The sequence below is a fragment of the Vipera ursinii genome (assembly GCF_947247035.1).
Source record: "Vipera ursinii genome assembly, chromosome: Z".
Taxonomy (NCBI): domain Eukaryota; kingdom Metazoa; phylum Chordata; class Lepidosauria; order Squamata; family Viperidae; genus Vipera; species Vipera ursinii.
This window is the reverse complement of record NC_139517.1, coordinates 4,705,678-4,728,674: the sequence shown is the minus strand read 5'-3', so window position 1 is coordinate 4,728,674 and position 22,997 is coordinate 4,705,678. Positions and strand designations below refer to the sequence as shown.

General features: G+C 37.0%; 2 protein-coding genes across 2 annotated transcripts; both read left to right on the top strand.

Annotated features, from left to right (window-relative positions):
- Positions 1 to 313: 313 nt before the first annotated feature.
- Positions 314 to 1,210, top strand: LOC310649026 (vomeronasal type-2 receptor 26-like; the record flags this gene model as incomplete). Its single annotated transcript, XM_083377272.1, has 1 exon — positions 314 to 1,210. One exon carries the CDS (start codon positions 314 to 316, stop codon positions 1,208 to 1,210), a length of 897 nt encoding a protein of 298 aa, XP_083233398.1.
- A 2,297-nt stretch (positions 1,211 to 3,507) lies between these two features.
- Positions 3,508 to 10,923, top strand: LOC310649025 (vomeronasal type-2 receptor 26-like; the record flags this gene model as incomplete). Its single annotated transcript, XM_083377271.1, has 6 exons — positions 3,508 to 3,710; positions 4,408 to 4,699; positions 5,930 to 6,778; positions 7,460 to 7,684; positions 8,370 to 8,472; positions 10,025 to 10,923. The coding sequence occupies 6 exons, from the start codon at positions 3,508 to 3,510 to the stop codon at positions 10,921 to 10,923; spliced, it is 2,571 nt and encodes an 856-aa protein (XP_083233397.1).
- Positions 10,924 to 22,997: the final 12,074 nt, after the last annotated feature.

The window sequence follows — 22,997 nt, the reverse complement described above, 5'->3', positions numbered from 1 at the left end:
CCTTTGAGGGCTGTATGAAACAAAATTTCATTTTAATATATGCCAATTAGTGTACTTTCAAAGTGACAATAATGTTTCTATTCTATTCTATTCTATTCTATTCTATTCTATTCTATTCTATTCTATTCTATTCTATTCTATTCAATTCTATTCTATTCCAATCTATTATATTCTAAATATCATTTTATCAGAAAGGTACATTATAGAAAAGAATTATAGAAAAGAATAAGAACTGGCATCCACACAGGCTATGATTTTCAAAAATACAAAATGGATAGATAAATGACAATTTCATTGGCTTTTCTTTCCAGATATGGATGACTGTTTTGAATGTTCAGAAGATCACTACCCAAATAAAGAAAAGAAGGGCTGTATCCTGAAACTGCTGGTCTTTCTAAGTTTTGAAGAAACTTTAGGAATTGGTTTGGCCTCAGCCACTCTTGGTTTCTTCTTCTTGACATCTTGGGTACTTGGAATTTTTATTAAACACAGGGATACTCCCATTGTCAGAGCCAACAACAGATCCCTCACCTATATCCTTCTTGTCTCTCTTTTGTTCTGTTTTCTCTCCCCTTTTTTATTTCTCAGCCAACCTGGCAAGGTGACCTGTCTTCTCAGACAATCAATCTTTGGAATTACCTTCTCAGTGGCCATTTCTAGTGTCCTGGCCAAAACCATCACAGTGGTTGTGGCTTTCATGGCTGCTAAACCTGGATCTCAAATGAGGAAGTGGGTAGGGAAAAGATTGGCCTTTGCTACTGTCCTTTCCTGTTCTCTTGTTCAAATATGTATTTGTACTCTTTGGTTGTCAACATATCCCCCATTCCCTGAGTTAGAGATGCACTTAGAGCTCCAAGAAGTGATTTTACAGTGCAATGAGGGGTCAGCTACGTTCTTCTATTGTGTCTTGGGCTACATGGGTTTTTTGGCCATTGCCGGCTTCATTGTGGCTTTCCTTGCCCGTAAATTACCTGACAGCTTCAATGAAGCCAAGTTCATCACCTTCAGCATGTTGGCCTTCTGCAGTGTGTGGATCTCCTTCTTTCCAGCCTATCTGAGCACAAAAGGCAAAGCTATGGTAGCTGTGGAGGTCTTCTCCATCTTGTCCTCCAGCGCTGCATTACTGGGATGCATATTCTTGCCAAAGTGCTACATCATTGTTTTGCGGCCTGAGCTAAACCACAGGGAAAAACTAATAAAGAGAATATAGTACATCAGATTGTTTTACCTAAACTTTTTTTCCCTTTGAATATATCAAGTAACATGATTTTGACAATCTATCTGTTTATATTCTTAGGAGATTTGACATATTGACTATCCATACCATATGGTTTAGTTTTTGTACCTCCACCCTATATGCTGTCTCATCCCCACCTGTAATAAGACCCACCATATTTGTATCATCTGCGAACTTGATTATCGCAGTGGATGGGTCAGATGATACACAATCATAAGTGTATAAAGAGTACAGGTAGGGGCTAAGAACACAGCCCTGTGGCATGCCGTTGCAAAGCTTCAGGGGCGTGGACAAAGCAGAGCCGACCCTCACTATTTGTAACCGATCCCTAAGAAAGTCTTGAATCCAATCGCAGATGGCGGGAGAGAATTTCAAGTCAGTCAGCTTCTCGATGAGAATGCTTGGCAAAATGGTGTTGAAAGCCGAGCTGTAGTCAACAAAAAGCATCCTGACGTAACTTTCAGGCTTCTCGAGATGACTTGCTACAGAGTGTAAAGCAGTAGCTATGGCATCGTCTGTCGACCTATTTCCCCTGTAGGCAAATTGATGTTTATCAAAGTCCAGTGGGAGGCATGTCCTAAGATGTTGGAGAACCAATCTTTCGAAGCATTTTATGACTACAGACGTTACTGCAATAGGTCTGTAGTCATTCAGGCACTCAACTGCAGTTTTCTTGGGGACTGGGACAATGGTAGCTGCTTTCAAGCATGATGGTACACATGCCGTTTGCAAGGAGATGTTGAAAATATGTTTGGTGATTTGAGTTATTTGTAAAAAGAATAAAAACTGGATATAAATAAACAAAGAAATTTGCTTTGGGTCCTGTATTTTAATTCCATGATACCAATATTGGTGTTGATTCACATTAGCATTCTATTCCTGGAAATATGAGCGAACTCATCCAAATGGCTATCTGGTTTAATAGGCATTCCTTAATAGGTAAAAATGTTTCCTCCTCTCTGTTCAACTAGTCTGTTCATTTTATGTGGAAAACGGGAGTCCTGTTCCATTGTGAGAAATGAACATGAATTTGAACAATTAGGCCTATTTTCATTGTCATTGTCTCTTACTATATATTATTTTAATTGGCATTTTCTCATTATTAAACCATCAGACGCTTATTATCTCATCAATAGCAAAATAATTATTTCTTACAGGAATCATTCTATTATCTTAGTTAGGCCCAAACTTGCTGAGTCAAAGCATTTTAAAAATTTAAAATCCCACTGCTAATGAGGATATGATTAAACATAGTTTTAAAAAAACAGATTAACATGCACCAACCAGAATTGACAAACAAGATCCTGAAGTTTAAATTTTGCTTCTTACGACCAACAACAAACAATAAAGGAAGCAGCACACACAAAAATATGCAGCAAACATATGGTGAGGTAGCCATGACAGTTTCAGAGAAGATATCAAGGGGTCCTCATTGGGCAGTATGCATGAAGACAAGGATTCATTGGTAGAATACACAACCTATTGAAACAGAGCATTGGGAATTCTGACAGTCACATTCAGTAACCACAATTTTTGTTTTCTTGTGTATCAGTTCAATATTTCCTATTGTGGTTTGTGCTGCTCTACCTTAGACTATTTATATTGACATGGGTTCAATTAAAAATAACTAAACTATTAGCCATTTATTCTCTCATGATTTTTTTTTCTTTTAATGACCCAGTAATCCCTTGCTTTGGGTTGGAATCAAGGTGACTGAATGGAGCTGACATTTACCGGACTGATGTCCTTCCTGACGCCTACATGAAGTTCACAGAAGATATTTTCTCTCTATGCCCAAAGAGAAAAACATCTTCCACTACCTAGGATCAAATCCACAGCCTTCTGACTATGAGGCAAAAACTCCACCTGTAGGCTACCATGCTGCTCCATGAAAAATAAAACAATAATCTAGAGGAATCACTATTGTTTTAGCTAGGCTCAAATATTAAAGGCTTTGCATGAAGGCATTTCAATTCAACAAAAACAAATTCGGTTGTTAATTAACTTTTGAACCACAGGGAGATTGGCACAAGGGATAATAATGATCCTGTCTGATTCATTACCTCACATTCCTTCCTGCCTTTCTCCCTTGCCAGAATGTATATTCTGATCCTGGTGATATTCAACATAGAAATTGGCACACGCATGGCTCTTCAAACAGAAATTGATGGATTGTCCCATGAAGGACATTTTTAGATAAAATCCTTGGATGAACCATTCGGGTGCATACATACTCTGGAAGACACAAATATTTTCACCATCCCGAAAGCATGAAGATGTTATTCCTTTTGATGTTCCTGATGCACAAGGTAGTTACTCTGAGATGTCCTTCGAGTGACGCTTTCCCTGTTCCACATGAGTGGTACCAGCCTGGTGATCTTGTCATTGGTGGGATGGTGTCTCACATTTTCTACCACTTTTATGAAATTGAATTTAAGGAAGACCCTTCTCTAAAATCGTATGACTTACCTCTGTAAGAATTTTTTTTCTTTCCATCTATTTTCTTAGCTTAGCCAGGTCCCCCAAAATTTCTGATATCAGTAAAAGTTTTCGAAAAGAAATGCAGGGTTTATATACTGTATATACATATATACATATACATACATGCACACACACAAACACATATGCATGCCTTTATCTTTCAAATGTATTGTCCTACGGTAGAAGAAAGTATTTTCTTTACATTATTTTAAACTCCTTGTTATGTAATGCATGAACGTTAGGTTAAGTCAATTGAAGAACTTCTTACACCAAAATTTCATGCATTTCATGAGAAAGAATTTAATATAATGATTTTTATTATATAATTTCATGAGCTTGAGGCAATTTAAAAAATGTTCTGCATGATCACCCTCACAAAATATACTAGAGTAAATCAATGATACTTGCTGAAGCTGTTCCTAATATACTTTTTGCTCAAATTGTTAGAATTATATTTGTTAACTGAAAAAAGTCACTACTTTTATTTGCTGTTGTCTATAATGGTTGCAAATCATGAAAACACCATGTAAAATGTAAAATTGAAGTCTGTGGAAATCTATTGACTATTTTAGAAAGGATATTCTATTCCTATTTCCAAGAGAGATGGTTTGTTATTCATATAGAAATGCTGCCACCTTACAAGAATTGTGAAATTATTTTTTCCAGTGGGTTATTTAATTTATTTGCAGTGTAGTAACCAAATTCTACCAGCATGTCCTTGCCTTGGCCTTTGCTGTGAAAGAGATAAATGAAGACTCCCAGATCTTACCTAATGTCACTCTTGGGTTCCATATCTATGATAGTTACTACAACCCAAGCATGACCTATCGTACCACTCTGGACCTGCTTTTCAAATCCCAGGAATTTGTCCCTAACTACAAATGTGATAGCCGAAAGAATCTCATGTCCATCATTGGAGGATTAGGTGCTCCTACTTCATCCTATATGGCAGAAAGCATAAACCTCTTCAAGATTCCACAGGTAATTTTTGCAGAAGAGATTCTTTGACTTCACGTGTAATGAATATCAGAGATTATTTTTTGGTGTGCCTTTCTGCAGGACTTCAATTCAATCCACTTTTTTCTCCCTTCCGCAACCCAATAGGTTGGCTCAAAGTAGTCATTGAAGAATATCAAAACCTTTTATTTGACAGATTGGAAAAGGAAAATTTAAAGCACAAATTACAGTACAAAATTAATCTTATTTGAGAGGGTCATTTGATCTTCTGATTTGACCATTACCTGTGGTGAATTCTGGAGCTGTGTTGAGATAAGGAATGAAAAGGCTGGCTAGCACATGTTACACAATTAGTACATAAACTCTTTGAGCAGGAGAACATATACAATTTCAGATAAATGATTTTCCAGGCTCTTTTTCAAAGCCTTGAGTGATGGAGCAGTGACAACCTCTGAATGCAAGTTGTTTCATTGGTTGATTATTCTCACCATTAGGAAATTTCTCCTTATTTGTACGTTGTTTGTCTCCTTTATTGGTTTCCATCCATTGTTTCTCCTCTTGGCTTTGGTAGTTTTGGAAAATAGTTTATCCCCTCATCTTTGCAGGAACCCATAAATATTGGAACACTGCTATAATGTGTCACGGTTTTAGGGAGGATCTCCTTTCAACCACTTCCTGCCCATCTGCAACTGCTGCTCTCAACTCACTGCTAGATTCCACCACGTCACCCAATAATAGTGACAACTCTCTTTGCTATGTGTGGGTGGGTGTCTGTTAATAAAAGCTGAATGTAAAATTCAATTGATTTGCCTGGAAATTGTTGAAGGATTGGAGCTTTATGTTACTTTTGGAGATTTGTATAATAATTGCAGTAAATGAAGACAAGCTTGACTCTTTCTGTTCCTCCAGAGTCTCATGGGGAGTCTTTCATGCATTCTCTACCTGGGGCAGAGAAGGTCAGAAAGTAACCCAATAACTCTAGCTATGAAAAAACTTTTTCCTAAGCTAGGAAGAGTTAACATTCTCATAAATAATAATTTCCTTTCCTTTCCTTTCCTTTCCTTTCCTTTCCTTTCCTTTCCTTTCCTTTCCTTTCCTTTCCTTTCCTTTCCTTTCCTTTCCTTTCCTTTCCTTTCCTTTCCTTTCCTTTCCTTTCCTTTCTTTTCCTTTCCTTTCCTTTCCTTTCCTTTCCTTTCCTTTCCTTTCCTTTCCTTTCCTTTCCTTTCCTTTCCTTCTTTCCTTCTTATCCTGTAGTTGACCTATGGCTCTTTTGCCCAAGAAGAATTTCAGAGTAACAAATTATCTTCACTTTACTGCATGGTGCCAAATGAGGACTATCAGTACATGGGACTTATACAACTTTTTCTCCATTTTGGATGGAGGTGGATTGGAATCTTTGCATTTGAAACTAAGGGAGAACGTTTTTTGCAGAAACTGCAGCCATTAATTTCACAGAATGGAATCTGTTTATCCTTCACACAAAAAATTCCACAACATATCCATTTAGAAGATTTTTCAGAATTGTTAGATTCAATCTCAATTATTTCTAATAAATTGATGGATCGGAAAGCAAATGTTTTTCTTGTCTATGGAGAATCATTCACAATAGTGTGGCTCAGAACTGTCATGTTTCTACATGATCCTGAAAATAAAGACAGATTATTATTCAGAAAGGTTTGGATCCTGATGAACCCAATTGATTTCATACTGACGGGAACTCAAAGGAGTTGGGATCTCCAGATGTACCATGGGGCTCTTTCCTTTACAGTTCATTCAAGAGACATTCAAGGCTTCAAACAATTTCTTCAAGTCATCAAACCTTCCACCCACAAAGATGGATTTCTTCAAGAGGTTTGGCAACAATTGTTTGACTGTATATTTTCAAAGGTAAACTTACCTTCATCTATCAATGGAACTTGTAGTGGGGAAGAGAATTTGGAGAATCTGCCTTCAACTCTGTTTGAGTTGCAGATGACTAGCCAAAGCTACAGTATCTACAATGCCGTTTATGCAGTGGCACATTCTTTGCATGAGGCAAAGACATCAAAACCCAAATGGACAAAAACTCAAACGGTTGAATTTCCAAATCTGCAGCCGTGGCAGGTAATCTCCCCATGCCATACTTATCTTTTGTTTAAGCAAATAGTAATTCTCAATGTGATAAGGCATTTTTCCCCTGGTCTATGGCTACATATCATTAGAGATCCTAAAGCAACTACAGTTTTAGTGTAAGAGATTGTTTTCTATTATAGAATAAAAAGGATTTAAAAGTCATACTGCCTTTGGAAATTTTGGTCTAGTCAATGGGATTTATGTATCTATCGTCATTCCATTAATCACCATTTCTTCTTCCCTGACTTATCAATTCATCACTCCTGGTTCCAAGAATATAATGGAGAGGCATCTGAAGGCAGTCTTTGTTTTTTTGCCCAACAAATGTTTCTGAAATGGGAACGTTTCATTTTTATTAGTTTTTTGAAATTTAATCAAGGCAGGTTTTTTCATATGGGAACGTGGAGTTTACTGTATGACAGTTGTTCTATTGTAGAGGTGTGTTATTTCCATGAAATGATGTTGGTCTTTAGATTTATGGGAAATTACCAGAAGAATTGCTCAATGTGCTGGCTTTAAAGTACTTAGGACAATTAATTAATAAAGGGAGTTATTGATTGTCCTTGGTGTGTTGACAGGGAATCTTGTTTGGTTTCCTTGGAAGGAAGAGTAAAAGAAAGAAATTCCTGAGGCATTGTTTAATTTTTGACTTTTTCTTTCTCCTTCAAGTAGCTCCACCAGTTTCTTCAAGAGATTTCTTTTAACAACTCAGCTGGAGAAAGAGTCTTCTTTAAAAACAGAAGAGAAGGTCCAGGTAGCTTTGACATCGTGAACATGATCACTTTCCCAAACAGATCCTTTCAGAGAGTTAAAGTTGGAAAGTTACACCCCAATGCTCCAAAAGGAAAAGAAGTTATCATTGAGAACACAATCCTTTGGCACCCTGGTTTTAACCAGGTATGAATAGCAATAGCAATAGTGCTTAGACTTAAATCAGTCCATCAGAATAGAGTTGGAAGGGACCTTGGACATCTTCTAGTCCAACCCCATGCTCAAGACCCTATACCATTTCAGACAGGGGGTTATCCAGTCTGTTCAGTCACTTGTCTGAGATGTTATAGATTCTCCTGCTTCTCTTACTTCGAGCTGGACTCGAAGAACTTCAGGGTCGCTTCTAGCTCTATTCTATTCCTTTAAAAAACTCCAGTGATCAAGAACCCACAACTTCTGACGGCAAGCTGGTTAATTGTTCTCACTGTAAGTTCCAGGTTTCTTCCCTCCTTGATTGGTTTCCATCCATTGTTTCTTGTCCTTCCTACATGTGTTTTGGAAAATAAGTTGACCCCCTCCTCTTTTTGGCAACCTCTAAAATACTGAAATATTGCTATGATGTCATCCCTAGTCCTTTCATATCAATGGCCATGTTTATGTCTGTAGGTTCTTCCTATCTCTTTGTGTAACGACCACTGTTCCCCTGGATCCTGGAAGAGACAGGCTGAAGGCAGGCAGTTCTGTTGCTATGACTGTGTTCCATGCCAAGAAGGAAAGATTTCTAATGAAACTGGTAAGTTATCAGTTTCACTATATATTTTATTTTATTCCAAGAGATTTTTAGTTCATAAATTAAACATTCATTATGTAGGCTTCAAAAGAGCAGCATGGTGGTCTAGAGGTGGAGCTCTCACCTCACAATCAGGAACCTGTGATCACAGATAGCAGCAGGTATTTCTCTCTGGGCACAATGAGTAATTCTCTGTTCCAAACTCCATGTATGCATCCTGCTGGTATACAAGAGGTTTCAATCAGTTGCCTCAACCCTACCTGGAAGCAAAGTATTGCAGGGTCACTAAAAGATACAAATATAATATATAGATATAATATAGTGAATATGTAAAATAACAACTTTTATCAATACTTATAAGGAAATATTTATAACTGAATACTGTATCTCTTCATGGGAATCCAGCTTCTATTTTCCCCATGCAGGATCAATAGATAGGTAGGTAGATCAATGATAGATAGATAGATAGATAGATAGATAGATAGATAGATAGATAGATAGATAGACAGACAGACAGACCCATTGTACCACTTTTAGGATATGGCAACATCCGAGTACCACCAGTCACCTAGCAAGGTGTCAAAAGCTTAATAACCAAAAAAAAGGAAAAGAAAAAAGTGATGAAGTACAGGTAGTCCTCGATTTACAACAGTTCGCTTAGTGACTGTTCGAAGTTATAGTGGCACTGAAAAAAGTGCCCCCCAAGCCAATACCTAGGAATTACTATTACGGCCAGATGCACCTCAATCAAAGAAGTCAATTATGACAAAATAGTGAAACAAATAAAAGAAGACCTGGAAAGATGGGGAAACTTGAGCCTTTCATTGTTAGGGAGAATTGCTGTCATAAAAATGAATGTACTACCTAAAATTCTATTCCTGTTCCAAAATATTCTTATAAAATCTTATTGGAGCCAAATGAGAAGCAAATAAGGAAATTGTATAGATTGTTATTGGGGTATAAAATGATTGAAGAACAAGTCAAAGAAATGCTGTTGATATGGGCTAAGAATGTTGTACACGGTATTGATCTTGATATATGGCAAACACTTTGGGATAGAAATAAAAAGATAATGCTGGCCACAGCTTAGAAAGAAAATTTATATAAGATGTTTTACCGGTGGCATCTCCCTCCAGCATGGTTAGCCAAAATGTACAAAACAATATCCCCTAGTTGCTGGAAATGTTCCCAAGAATTAGGTACTTATTTTCATGTTTGGTGGTCCTGAATGTAAATCACAAGACCCTGGAGATGCTGCAACATTCCAGCTGATAGGTACTTCTTCTGGGCTCAGCAGAAGCACCAGGATTAGCGCCGAGCTCCAGCTGGAGCCTGACACTGATCCTGGTGCTTCCACTGAGCCCTGATAGCCCTGCAGCTCTCACTCAGACTTGTGCAGTGCTGCCACCGGTTTAGCTCATTCCCTTCCCCCGCTACCACTTTTCTAGGATGGTCACGTACCACCTTCCAGGTGCCAATGTACCACAGGTGGTACCCATACAACCTGAAAAGCTCTGATCTAAGGCACACAGGGTGGGTGTTTGTAGAACCAACTAGTATTTTCCACATAGAAAACAAAATCATCTTAAAGTCAAGATAAAATACAGGGATCCTATTAATATAATTTTATCAGAAAGGTACATTATAGGAAAGAATAACAACCGGCATTCACACAGGCTATGATTTTCAAAAATATGAAATAGATAAGTGACAAATTCATTTACTTTTCTTTCCAGATATGGATGACTGTTTCGAATGTTCAGAAGATCATTACCCAAATAAAGAAAAGAAAGGCTGTATCCTGAAACTGCTGACCTTTCTAACTTTTGAAGAAACTTTAGGAATTGGTTTAGCTTCAGCAGCTGTTGGTTTCTTTTTCTTGACATTTTGGGTACTTGGAACTTTTATTAAACACAGGGATACTCCCATTGTCAGAGCCAACAACAGGTCTCTCACCTACACTCTCCTTGTCTCTCTTTTGTTCTGTTTTCTCTCCTCTTTTTTATTTCTCAGCCCACCTGGCAAGGTGACCTGTCTTCTCAGACAATCAACTTTTGGAATCACCTTCTCAGTGGCCATTTCTAGTGTACTGGCCAAAACCATCACAGTGGTTGTGGCTTTCATGGCCACTAAACCTGGATCTCAGATGAGGAAGTGGGTGGGGAAAAGATTGGCCTTTTCTGCTGTTATTTCCTGTTCTCTTGTTCAAGTATGTATTTGTACTCTTTGGTTGTCAATATCACCTCCATTCCCTGAGTTACACATGCACTCAGAGCACCAAGAAATGATTCTACAGTGCAATGAGGGGTCAGCTACATTCTTCTATTGTGTCTTGGGCTACATGGGTTTCTTGGCCATTGCCAGTTTTATTGTGGCTTTTTTTGCCCGTAAATTACCAGACAGTTTCAATGAAGCCAAGTTTATCACCTTCAGCATGTTGGCCTTCTGCAGTGTGTGGGTCTCCTTCTTTCCAGCGAATCTGAGCACAAAAGGCAAAGCCATGGTAGCTGTGGAGGTCTTCTCCATCTTGTCCTCCAGTGCTGCATTACTGGGATGCATATTCTTGCCAAAGTGTTACATCATTGTTTTACGGCCTGAGCTAAACCACAGGGAACAAATAATAAAGAAAATGTAGTACATCATGTGTTCTTTCTGGCTAAGAAAATGATTAACAAAAAGAGTAGAGAGTTTGCTATGTACAGGAAATTATAGATGTCATTATTTCTATCAAACAAGGTTTTGTATAGAATTGGGACTATTAATAAAATTCCTTGTTGTCTATTCGAAATAAAGTGCAGATTTTGCTACATTTTAGACATTTTCTAAGATTGTTTAACCTAACCCTTTTTTCTTTTAAATATATGAAGCTAACAAGATTTTTAGAATCTATCCCTTTATTTGAGATATAGACTTTAAGGATAAAAGGCAGCTAGCTGCCAGTTCATGGTTTTTATAGCTTCACTTCATAAACCACTGTATAAATATGGGAAACAGCTATTGAATATTTTATAGACATGTATGTAGCTCAGTATCATAGGGGATCTTTTTTGGATTGATTGGTCATCTTTGAAAGGTAAAAGTTAAAATATTTTTGAACATTTAATATACATTTAACTCTGGTTTTTTTAAAAAAACAAATTCATGAACAGTCATAGACATTCAGTCTCCATCCACCAAGGTATTTTTTACTGTACCTTGTTGCAATTTAAGGACATTATATAAAATGTAATTTTCCTTCTGCCTCATCCCTTACTAGAAGTGTTTGCTGGGTGATGTCGATATAAAGTTTGATTTGATTTGGTTTGATTTAGGTATGTCTTCCATTACTCCTTTGGAGGAGGCACCTTTCATTTTGTAATATATGTCTAATAAAATACCACGTCAGGCTAAAAAGCAGATGACCATGACTTCTGCTTTAACCATGAAAGCCCCCTGGGTGACTTTAGGTACAGACCCTTTCTCTCAGCCCAACCCACTTCACAGGGTGATTGTTGTTCAGCAGTTTGTAGAAATGGACTTTGGGGAAAACTTTATAAACGTAACCAAAAAAATTTATTGGAAACAAACTGCCAAAATAATTGTAAATGGAGATCATACAGAACATTTCAATATTAAGAAGGGCACAAGACAGGGATGCCCATTCTCTCCATTACTCTTTATGCTAACGTTGGAAGCATTGAATAGAAACATCAGACAAGATAAGAAATTAAAGGACTGGATATAAAAGATGAAAAATACAAATTACAAGCATTCGCAGTTGACTTGTTTTTTATACTGGAAGATCCACTGGAAACAAGCACTAAATTTCTGGAGAAAATTGAAAAATTTGGAGAAGTGTCAGGGTTGACAATAAACAGAGAAAAGACCAAAGTGCTAACAAAGAATTTAACAGAAAAACAAAAAATCAACTAACAAAAAACAAATCTTCAAATTTGTACAAGTTAAGTACTTGAGAATTTATCTAACAGCAAGATGTGTAACAGTAAAAGAAGATAATTATGTAAGACTGCTAAAACAAATAAAATTGGATTTGGAAAAGTGGAAAAACCTTCAACTTTCAATGTTAGGGAGAATAGCTACAGTGAAAATATCTTACCAAAAATACTCTTTTTATTTCAAAAGATCCCTGTAAGGCTGGGAAAAGCCTTCTTTGATGAACTGAATACAGTAATACTGAAATTTATCTGGCAAGGAAAAAAAGCTAGAATTAAAGTGAAAATGCTACAAGAAGCAAAAGACCATGGAGGATTTGGACTGCCAGACTGGAGGTACTAAGCAACCATTCTAACATGGCTTAAAGAATGGATAATTCTTAGAGACGAAATATTATTGTACCTAGCGGGGCATGACCTACAAATTGGTTGGCATGCCTTTCTGTGGTATGGAAAGAACAAAATACCTAGATACTTTCAAAACCATCTTATAAAAAATGTACTTCTTTCAGAATGGGAAAAAATAAAGAAAAAAATATATTAAGATACCTGAGTGGCTTTCAACAGTGGAAGCTTTTGCTCACAAAAATTTAATTAACTACGATAAAGTTTTGACTTATAAAGATATTTTGGATAATGAAGAACAATTGAAAGACAGACAAGATTTACAAGAACAAGGGATTGATTTAGCATGGTGGCCATATCTGCAAATTCAAACAAGATATGAAAAAGATGACAAAACAATGGAATTTTATAAAGAAGAGACAGAATTTGATCAGATACTGTTAAGAAGTGGAAAGAGGGGCACATAACTAAGGCAGAATATCAGCAAACAGCCCGTGCCTGCACAGATGAAGTGAGGGAAGCTAAGGCTCAAAATGAACTAAGGCTTGTGACCAAAGTCAAAAATAACAAAAAAAAGCTTTTTCAACATATAAAAAACAAGAAAAAAGTTAAGGAAATGATTGGTCCATTAGTGGGGGAAAGTGGCAAGATGGTGACACGCAACAGGGAGAAAGCAGAACTATTTAACTCATTTTTTTCATCTGTCTTTACACAAAGGGAAAAAACAGTCGAACCTACCAAAACCACTGCCATAAAAAACAGAATAGAAACGCAAGTTAAGATAGGCAAGAAAATGATAAGTGAGCACCTGTCCAGCCTAGACTAGTTCAAATCACCAGGATCAGACGGATTACACCCCAAGGTCCTCAAGGAACTGGCAGACGTGATCTCAGAACCACTGAACTATATTTTTCAAAGATCCTGGAGGACTGGAAGAGAGCTGATGTAGTTCCCATCTTCAAAAAGGGGGAAAAATAGATCCAGGAAACCACAGACCTATCAGCCTGACCTCAACAACTGAGAAGATTCTGGAAAAGATAATCAAACAACAAATCAGCAAACACCTTGATGCGAACAAAGTTATCACTAAAAGCCAACACTGGTTTGTCAAAAACAGATCATGCCAGAGAAATCTTATTGGATTCTTTGACCAAGTGACAAAATTAGTGGACCAGAGGAATTTATTTATTTATTTATTTATTTATTAATGGGATTTATATCCCGCCCTATCTCCCGAAGGACTCAGGGCGGCTAACAACAAAACATATAATAAGTACAGAAATTAAGATAAAAATAAAATTAAAATCATCTGTGCAATAAATTAAAATTAAAAATAAATTAAAAATTGTAAATATAATTAAAATGCCTATCAGTCCAGGTCAGCCAGGTGGAAAAGGAGTGTTTTGAGGCCGCGGCGAAAGGACTGGAGATTTTGGGCCATCCGAAGTTCAGGGGGGAGCTGATTCCATAGGACTGGCGCTCCCCCTGGGGGTTGCCAGCCGAATGCTGTAGATATAATTTACTTGGACTTCAGTAAGGCATTTGACAAATTAGATCACAACCTACTACTTGATAAAATAGAAAAATGTGGGTTAGATAGCATCACCACCAGATGGATTCGTAGCTGGCTGACAGGCTGTACTCAGTGTGTGGTCCTCAATGGAACCGCATCTACATGGAAGGAAGTGTGTGGTGGGGTGCCCCAGGGCTCTGTTCTGGGCCCAGTGCTCTTCAACATCTTCATCAACAATTTGGATGAGGGGATAGGTGGGGAACTCATCAAATTTTCAGACGACACCAAGCTGGCAGGAATAGCCAATACTCCAGAAGATAGGCTGAAGATACAGGAGGATCTGGACAGACTCCAACACTGGGCGCTATCTAACAAAATGAAATTCAATGGTGAAAAAAGTAAGGTTCTACATTTAGGCAGGAAGAATCAAATGCACAGGTATAGTATAGGTGGTACCTTGCTCAATAGTAGTAACTGTGAGAGGGATCTCAGAGTCCTAGTAGACAATCACTTCAATATGAGCCAGCAGTGTGCTGCAGCTGCCAAAAAAGCCAACACAGTGCTAGGCTGCATTAGCAGAGGGATAGAATCAAGATCACGTGAAGTACTAATACCACTTTACAATGCCTTGGTAAGGCCACACCTGGAATATTGCATCCAGTTTTGATCACCATGATGTAAAAAAGATGTTGAGACTCTAGAAAGAGTACGGAGAAGAGCAATAAAGATGATTGGGGGACTGGAGGCTAAAACATATAGGGAACGGTTGCTGGATTTGGGTATGTATAGTTTAACGAAGAGAAGGGTGAGGGGTGACATGATAGCAGTGTTCCAATATCTCAGGGGCTGCCACAAAGAAGAGGGAGTCAAGCTATTCTGCAAAGCACCTGAAAGCAGGACAAGAAGCAAAGGATGGAAACTAATCAAGGAGAGAAGCAACCTAGAACTAAGGAAAAACTTCCTGCCTCCAGAAGGGGTGAATGCTCCAACACTGGAAGTTTTTAAGAAAAGACTGGATAGCCATTTGTCTGAAATGGTATAGGGTTTCCTGCCTGAACAGGGGGTTGGACTAGATGACCTCCAAAGTCCCTTCCAACTTCTTCTTCTTCTGATGATGATGATGATGATGATGATGATGAAAAGTTGATCAAGAAGCTCTATAGATTTGTGTTAAACTTAAAGATGCAGAAAGAACAAGTAAAAGAAACAATGTTAATATGGGCAAAGAATTTTGGATATAAAGTAATATAGAATTAGAAGATTGGCAAAAGTTTTAGGAAAGAAATATTAAATTAATTAAAGCAGTGCATATAAAGAAAACTTATATAAAATATTTTACAAGTGGCTTATGACACCAGTGAGACCAGAAAAAAGGTTTAAAAATACTTTAAACAACTGTTGGAAATACAAACATACTTATTATCATTCCCCAAAGCAAAAAGATTTTGGGTTAAAATATATTTATGGTTTGAGAAAATGACTAAAAAACAAATAGACTTTAAACCAGAATAATAGGAGCCAATTATGAGAAAGATTGCAGATATCTAATACTACATATATTAACAACAGCAAGAATTGTATTCCCCAAGGTTGGAAAAATGAAAACTTACCAACTGAAGAAGCATTAATTAAGAAAATTCCAGAGTGTGCAGAAATGGATAGATTGACTTTAGAGATTAAATAGAAAGAAGACTCAGTGTACATGGGATAATTTCTATCAATTAAAAAAATGAGTCAGAGAGAAAGGAACGTGATATATAATTTTGAATATATACTAGTAAGAAGAAGGCTATTGAGTGATTAATTAACATATTGTTTATGATAATTATCTATATCTATCACTGTTAGCTAAATACATGTTCCCAGACACTATGCTGTTTGCAAAATTTTCAATATGTCATTTGGACCGCAACCCTACCCCAAACCCCTAACTATATGTATATATATATACATATAGTTAGGGGTTTGGGCTAGGGTTGTGGTCCAAATGACATATTGAATATATATATATATATATATATATATATATATATATATATATATATATATATATATATATATATATATATATATATATATATATATATATATATATTTGCTTTAGGTCCTTTATTTTAATTCCATGATACCAATGTTGGTGTTGATTCACATTAGCATTCTATGATTCTCTGCCTGGAAATATGAGCGAACTTATCCAAATGGCTATCTGGTTTAATTGGCATTCCTTAGTAGGTAAAAAAAATTCCTCTTCTCTGTTCAACTAGTCTGTTCATTTTATGTGGAAAAAGGGACTCCTGCTCCATTGTAGGAAATGAACATAAATTTGAACAATTAGGCCTATTTTTATTGTCATTGCCTCTTATTATATATTATTTTAATTGGCATTTTCTCATTATTAATCCGTCAGACACTTATAATCTCACCAATAGCAAAATAATTATTTCTTACAGGAATCATTCTATTATCTTAGTTAGGCCCAAGCTTGCTGAGCAAAAGCATTTTAAAAATTTCAATTTCTGTTGCTAATAAGGATATGATTAAACATGGGTTTTTTAAAAAAGCAGATTAATATTTAGCAACCAGAATTGACAAACAAGATCCTGAAGTTTAAATTTTGCTTCTTAGGATCAGCAACCAACAAATGAAGTAGCACCCACAGAATATGCAGCAAACATATGGCGAGGTAGCCATGATAGTTTCTGATAAGATATCCAGGGGTCCTCATTGGACACAATGCATGAAGACAAGGATTCATTGATGGAACACACAACCTATTGAAACGGAGTAATGGAAATTCTGACAGTCACACTGAGTAATGACAATTTTTCTTTTCTTGTGTATCAGTTCAATATTTCCTGTTGTGGTTTGTAGTGCTCTAACTTAGACTACTTATATTGACATGGGTCCAGTTAAAAATAATTAAATTATTAGCCATTTACTCTCTCATGAAATTTTTTTTTCTTTTAATGACCCTGTAATCCCTTGCTTCTAGTTGGAATCAGGGGACTGAATGGAGCTGAGCATTTACTGGCCTGATGCCCTTCCTGACACCTACATGGAGTTCACAGCGGATATTTTCTCTCTGTGCCCAAAGAGAAAAACATCTTCCACTATCTAGGATCAATTTCACAGACTTCTGACTGTGAGGCAAAAACTCCACCTGTAGGCTACCATGCTGCCCCATGAAAAATAAAACAATAATCTAGAGGAATGACTATTTTTTTAACTAGGCACAAATATTAAAGGTTTTGCATGAAGGCACTTCAATTCAACAACAATCGAGGTATCTGTTGGGTGTTAATTAACTTTTGAACCACAGGGAGATTGGCAGAAGGAATAATCATAATCCTGTCTGATTCATTACCTCACATTCCCTCCTCCCTCGCCAGAATGTATATTCTGATCCTGGTGATATTCAAACTAGAAATTGGCACACGCATGGCTGTTCAAACAGAAATTGATGGATTGTCCCATGAAGGACATTTTTAGATAAAATCCTTGGATTAAACATTGGATGAACCATTCGGGTGCATACATACTCTGGAAGACACAAATATTTTCACCATCCCGAAAGCATGAAGATGTTATTCCTTTTGATGTTCCTGATGCACAATGTAGTTACTCTGAGATGTCCTTCGAGTGACGCTTTCCCTGTTCCACATGAGTGGTTCCAGCCTGGTGATCTTGTCATTGGTGGGATGGTGTCTCACATTTTTTACCACTTTTATGAAATTGAATTTAAGGAAGACCCTTCTCTAAAACCTTATGACTTACCTCTGTAAGAACTTTTATTCTTTCCATCTATTTTCTTAGCTTAGCCAGGTCCCCCAAAATTTCTGATATCAGTAAAAAGTTTTGAAAAGAAATGCAGGGTTTATCTACTGTATATACATATATACATATACATACATGCACACACACAAACACATATGCATGCCTTTATCTTTCAAATGTATTGTCTTATGGGAGAAGAAAGCATTTGCTTTAGATTATATTAAAGTCCTTGTTATGTAATGCATGAAAGTTAGGTGCAAAAAGTCTATTGAAGGACATCTTACACCAAAATTTCATGCATTTCATGAGAAGGAATTTAATATAATGATTTTTATTGAATATTTTCATGAGCTTGAGGTAATTTAAAAAATGTTCTGCATGATCACTCTCACAAAACATACTAGAGTAAATGAATTATAATTGCTGAAGCTGTTCCTATTATACTTTGTGCTCAAATTGTTAGAATTATATTTCTTAATTGAAAAAAGTCACTACTTTTATTTGCTGTTGTCTATAATGGTTGCAAATCATGAAAACACCACATAAAATGTAAAATTGAACTCTGTGGAAATCTATTGAATACTTTTGAAAGGATATTCTATTCCTACTTCCAAGAGTGATGGTTTGTTATTCATATAGAAATGCTGCTGCCTTACAAGAATTGTGAAATTATTTTTTCAGTGGGTTATTTAATTGATTTGCAGTGTAGTAACCAAATTCTACCAGCACATCCTTGCTGTGGCCTTTGCTGTGAAGGAAATCAATGAGGACTCTGAGATCTTACCTAACATCACCCTGGGGTTCCACATCTATGATAGTTACTACAACCCAAGCATGACCTATCGCACCACTCTGGACCTGCTTTTCAAATCCCAGGAATTTGTCCCTAACTACAAATGTGATAGCCGGAAGAATCTCATGGCCATCATTGGAGGATTAGGTGCTCCTACTTCATCCTATATGGCAGAAAGCATAAACCTCTTCAAAATTCCACAGGTAATTTTTGCAGAAGGGATTCTTTGACTTCATGTGTAATGAATATCAGAGATTATTTTTTGGTGTGCCTTTCTGCAGGACTTCAATTCAATCCCCTTTTTTCTCACTTCTGCAACCCAATCGGTTGGCTCAAATTAGTCATTGAAGAATATCAAAACCTTTTATTTGACAGATTGGAAAAGGAAAATTTAAACCACAAATTACAGTACAAAATTAATCTTATTTGAGAGGGTCATTTGATCTTCTGATTTGACCATTACCTGTGGTGAATTCTGGAACTGTGTTGAGATAAGGAATGAAAAGGCTGGCTAGCACATGTTACACAATTAGTACATAAACTCTTTGAGCAGGAGAACATATACAATTTCAGATAAATGATTTTCCAAGCTCTTTTTCAAAGCCTTGAGTGATGGAGCAGTGACAACCTCTGAATGCAAGTTGTTGCATTGGTTGATTATTCTCACCATTAGGAAATTTCTCCTTATTTTTAGGTTGTTTGTCTCCTTTATTGGTTTCCATCCATTGTTTCTCCTCTTGACTTTGGTAGTTTTGGAAAATAGTTTATCCCCTCATCTTTGCAGGAACCCAGAAATATTGGAAGACTGCTATAATGTGTCACGGTTTTAGGGAGGATCTCCTTTCAACCACTTCCTGCCCATCTGCAACTGCTGCTCTCAACTCACTGCTAGATTCCACCAAGTCACCCAATAATAGTGACAACTCTCTTTGCTATGTGTGGGTGGGTGTCTGTTAATAATAGCTGAATGTAAAATTCAACTGATTTGCCTGGAAATTGTTGAAGGATTGGAGCTTTATGTTACTTTTGGAGATTTCTATAATAATTGCAGTAAATGAAGACAAGCTTGACTCTTTCTGTTCCTCCAGAGTCTCATGGGGAGTCTTTCATGCATTCTCTACCTGGGGCAGAGAAGGTCAGAAAGTAACGCAAAAACTCTAGCTATGAAAAAACTTTTTCCTAAACTAGGAAGAGTTAACATTCTCATAAATAATAATTTCCTTTCCTTTCCTTTCCTTTCCTTTCCTTTCCTTTCCTTTCCTTTCCTTTCCTTTCCTTTCCTTTCCTTCTTTCCTTCTTATCCTGTAGTTGACCTATGGCTCTTTTGCCCAAGAAGAATTTCAGAGTAACAAATTATCTTCCCTTTACTGCATGGTGCCATATGAGGGCTCTCAGTACATGGGACTTAAACAACTTTTTCTCCATTTTGGATGGAGGTGGATTGGAGTCTTTGCATTTGAAACTAAGGGAGAACATTTTTTGCAGAAACTGCAGCCATTAATTTCACAGAATGGAATCTGTTTATCCTTCACTCAAAAAATTCCACAACATGATAGTCTTTCATGCGTTCTCTACCTGGGGCAGAGAAGGTCAGAGGGTAACGCAATAACCCTCGCTCTTAAAAAGCTTTTTTGTAAGCTAGAAAGATGTTACATGCTGAGATAGTTAGGAGGTTTCAGGCTGTTCATAGACATGAACTATCTGGAACTCTACAGTATAGTGGAAAACTAAATTTAGCTTGTAGTCTAGTTAAATTCATTCAGTGAGAAAATTTTTCATCTTCGGGGTTTTATTGCTGTAATGTTCATCAAAACCATAATGTACCTAGAATTTGAGAATTTTTAAATTATTCAATTTCCATCCAGGAGTCATTTTTCCATCTTTTTACACTGGTTCTCATAAATAATAGTTTTCCTTTCCTTTCCTTTCCTTTCCTTTCCTTTCCTTTCCTTTCCTTTCCTTTCCTTTCCTTTCCTTTCCTTTCCTTTCCTTTCCTTTCCTCTTTGTGTCTTCCTTCCTTCCTTCCTTCCTTCCTTCCTTCCTTCCTTCCTTCCTTCCTTCCTTCCTTCCTTCCTTCCTTCTTTTATTCTTTTCCTGTAGTTGACCTATGGCTCTTTTGCCCAGGAAGAGTTTCAGAGTAACAAATTATCTTCACTTTACTGCATGGTGCCATATGAGGACTATCAGTACATGGGAGTTATACAACTTTTCCTCTATTTTGGATGGAGGTGGATTGGAGTCTTTACTTTTGAATCTAAGGGAGAACATTTTTTGCAGAAACTGGAGGCATTTACCTCACAGAATGGGATCTGTTTAGCTTTCACACAAAAAATTGCACAACATGTTGCCTTAGAAGATTTTTCAGAAATGTTAGATTTAATCTCAATTATTTCTAATAAATTAATGGATCGGAAAGCAAATGTTTTTCTTGTCTACGGAGAATCATTCACAATAGTGTGGCTCAGAACTGTCATGTTTCTACGTGATCCTGAAAATAAAGACAGATCATTATACAGAAAGGTTTGGATCCTGATGAACCCAATTGATTTCACACTGACGGGAACTCAAAGGAGTTGGGATCTCCAGATGTACCATGGGGCTCTTTCCTTTACAGTTCATTCAAGAGACATTCAAGGCTTCAAACAATTTCTTCAAGTCATCAAACCTTCCACCCACAAAGATGGATTTCTTCAAGAGGTTTGGCAACAATTGTTTGACTGTATATTTTCAAAGGCAAACATACCTTCTTCTATCAGTCGAACTTGTAGTGGGGAAGAGAATTTGGAGACTCTACCTGCAACTTTGTTTGAGTTGCAGATGACTAGCCAAAGCTACAGTATCTACAATGCTGTTTATGCAGTGGCACATTCTTTGCATGAGGCAAAGACATCAAAACCCAAATGGACAAAAACTCAAACGGTTGAATTTCCAAATCTGCAGCCATGGCAGGTAATCTCCCCATGCCATACTTATCTTTTGTTTAAGCAAATAGCAATTCTCAATGTGATAAGACATTTTTCCCTGGTCTATGGCTACATATCGTTAGAGATCCTAAAGCAACTAGAGTTTTAGTGTAAGAGATTGTTTTCTATTATAGAATAAAAAGGATTTAAAAGTCATACTGCCTTTGGAAATTTTGGTCCAGTCAATGGGATTTATGTATCTATCATCATTCCATTAATCACCATTTCTTCTTGGCTAATATATGAATTAATCAGTCCTGGTTCCAAGAATATAATGGAGAGGCATCTGAAGGCAGTCTTTGTTTTTTGTCTTACAAATGTTTCTGAAATGGGAACGTTTCATTTTTTATTAGTTTTTTGAAATTTAATCAAGGCAGATTTGTTCGTCTGAGAACATGGAGTTTATGACAGTTATTGATTGTCCTTGGTGTGTTGACAGGGAATCTTGTTTGGTTTCCTTGGAAGGAAGAGTAAAAGAAAGAAATTCCTGAGGCATTGTTTCATTTTTGACTTTTTTTTCTCCTTCAAGTAGCTCCACCAGTTTCTTCAAGAGATTTCTTTTAACAACTCAGCTGGAGAAAGAGTCTTCTTTAAAAACAGAAGAGAAGGTCCAGGTGGCTTTGACATCATCAACATGATCACTTTCCCAAACAGATCTTTTCAGAGAGTTAAAGTTGGAAAGTTACACCCCAATGCTCCAAAAGGAAAAGAAGTTATCATTGAGAACACAATCCTTTGGCACCCTGGTTTTAACCAGGTATGAATAGCAACAGCAATAGTGCTTAGACTTAAATCAGTCCATCAGAATAGAGTTGGAAGGGACCTTGGATGTCTTCTAGTCCAACCCCATGCTCAAGACCCTATACCATTTCAGACAGGGGGTTATCCAGTCTGTTCAGTCACTTGTCTGAGATGTTATATATTCTCCTGCTTGAGCAGGTGGCTGGACTAGAAGAACTTCAGGGTCGCTTCTAGTTCTATTCTATTCCTTAAAAAAACTCCAGTGATCAAGAACCCACAACTTCTGACGGCAAGCTGTTCCACTGGTTAATTGTTCTCGCTGTTAGTTCCAGGTTTCTTCCGTCCTTGGTTGGTTTCCATCCATTGTTTCTTGTCCTTCCTACATGTGTTTTGGAAAATAAGTTGACCCCCTCCTCTTTTTGGCAACCTCTAAAATACTGAAATATTGCTATCATGTCATCCCTAGAATAGCCTAACCAAAATATTGCAGCCGTTCTTCATATGTTTTAGTCTCCAGGCCTTTCATCATCTTAGATGCTCTTCTTGGCTGTTTTTTCAAACTCTCAACATTTTGTTTACAATGTACTGCTTCAAAGCGCTTTACAGCACTCTCTAAGTACCTTATAGAGACAGCCTATTGCCCCCAAC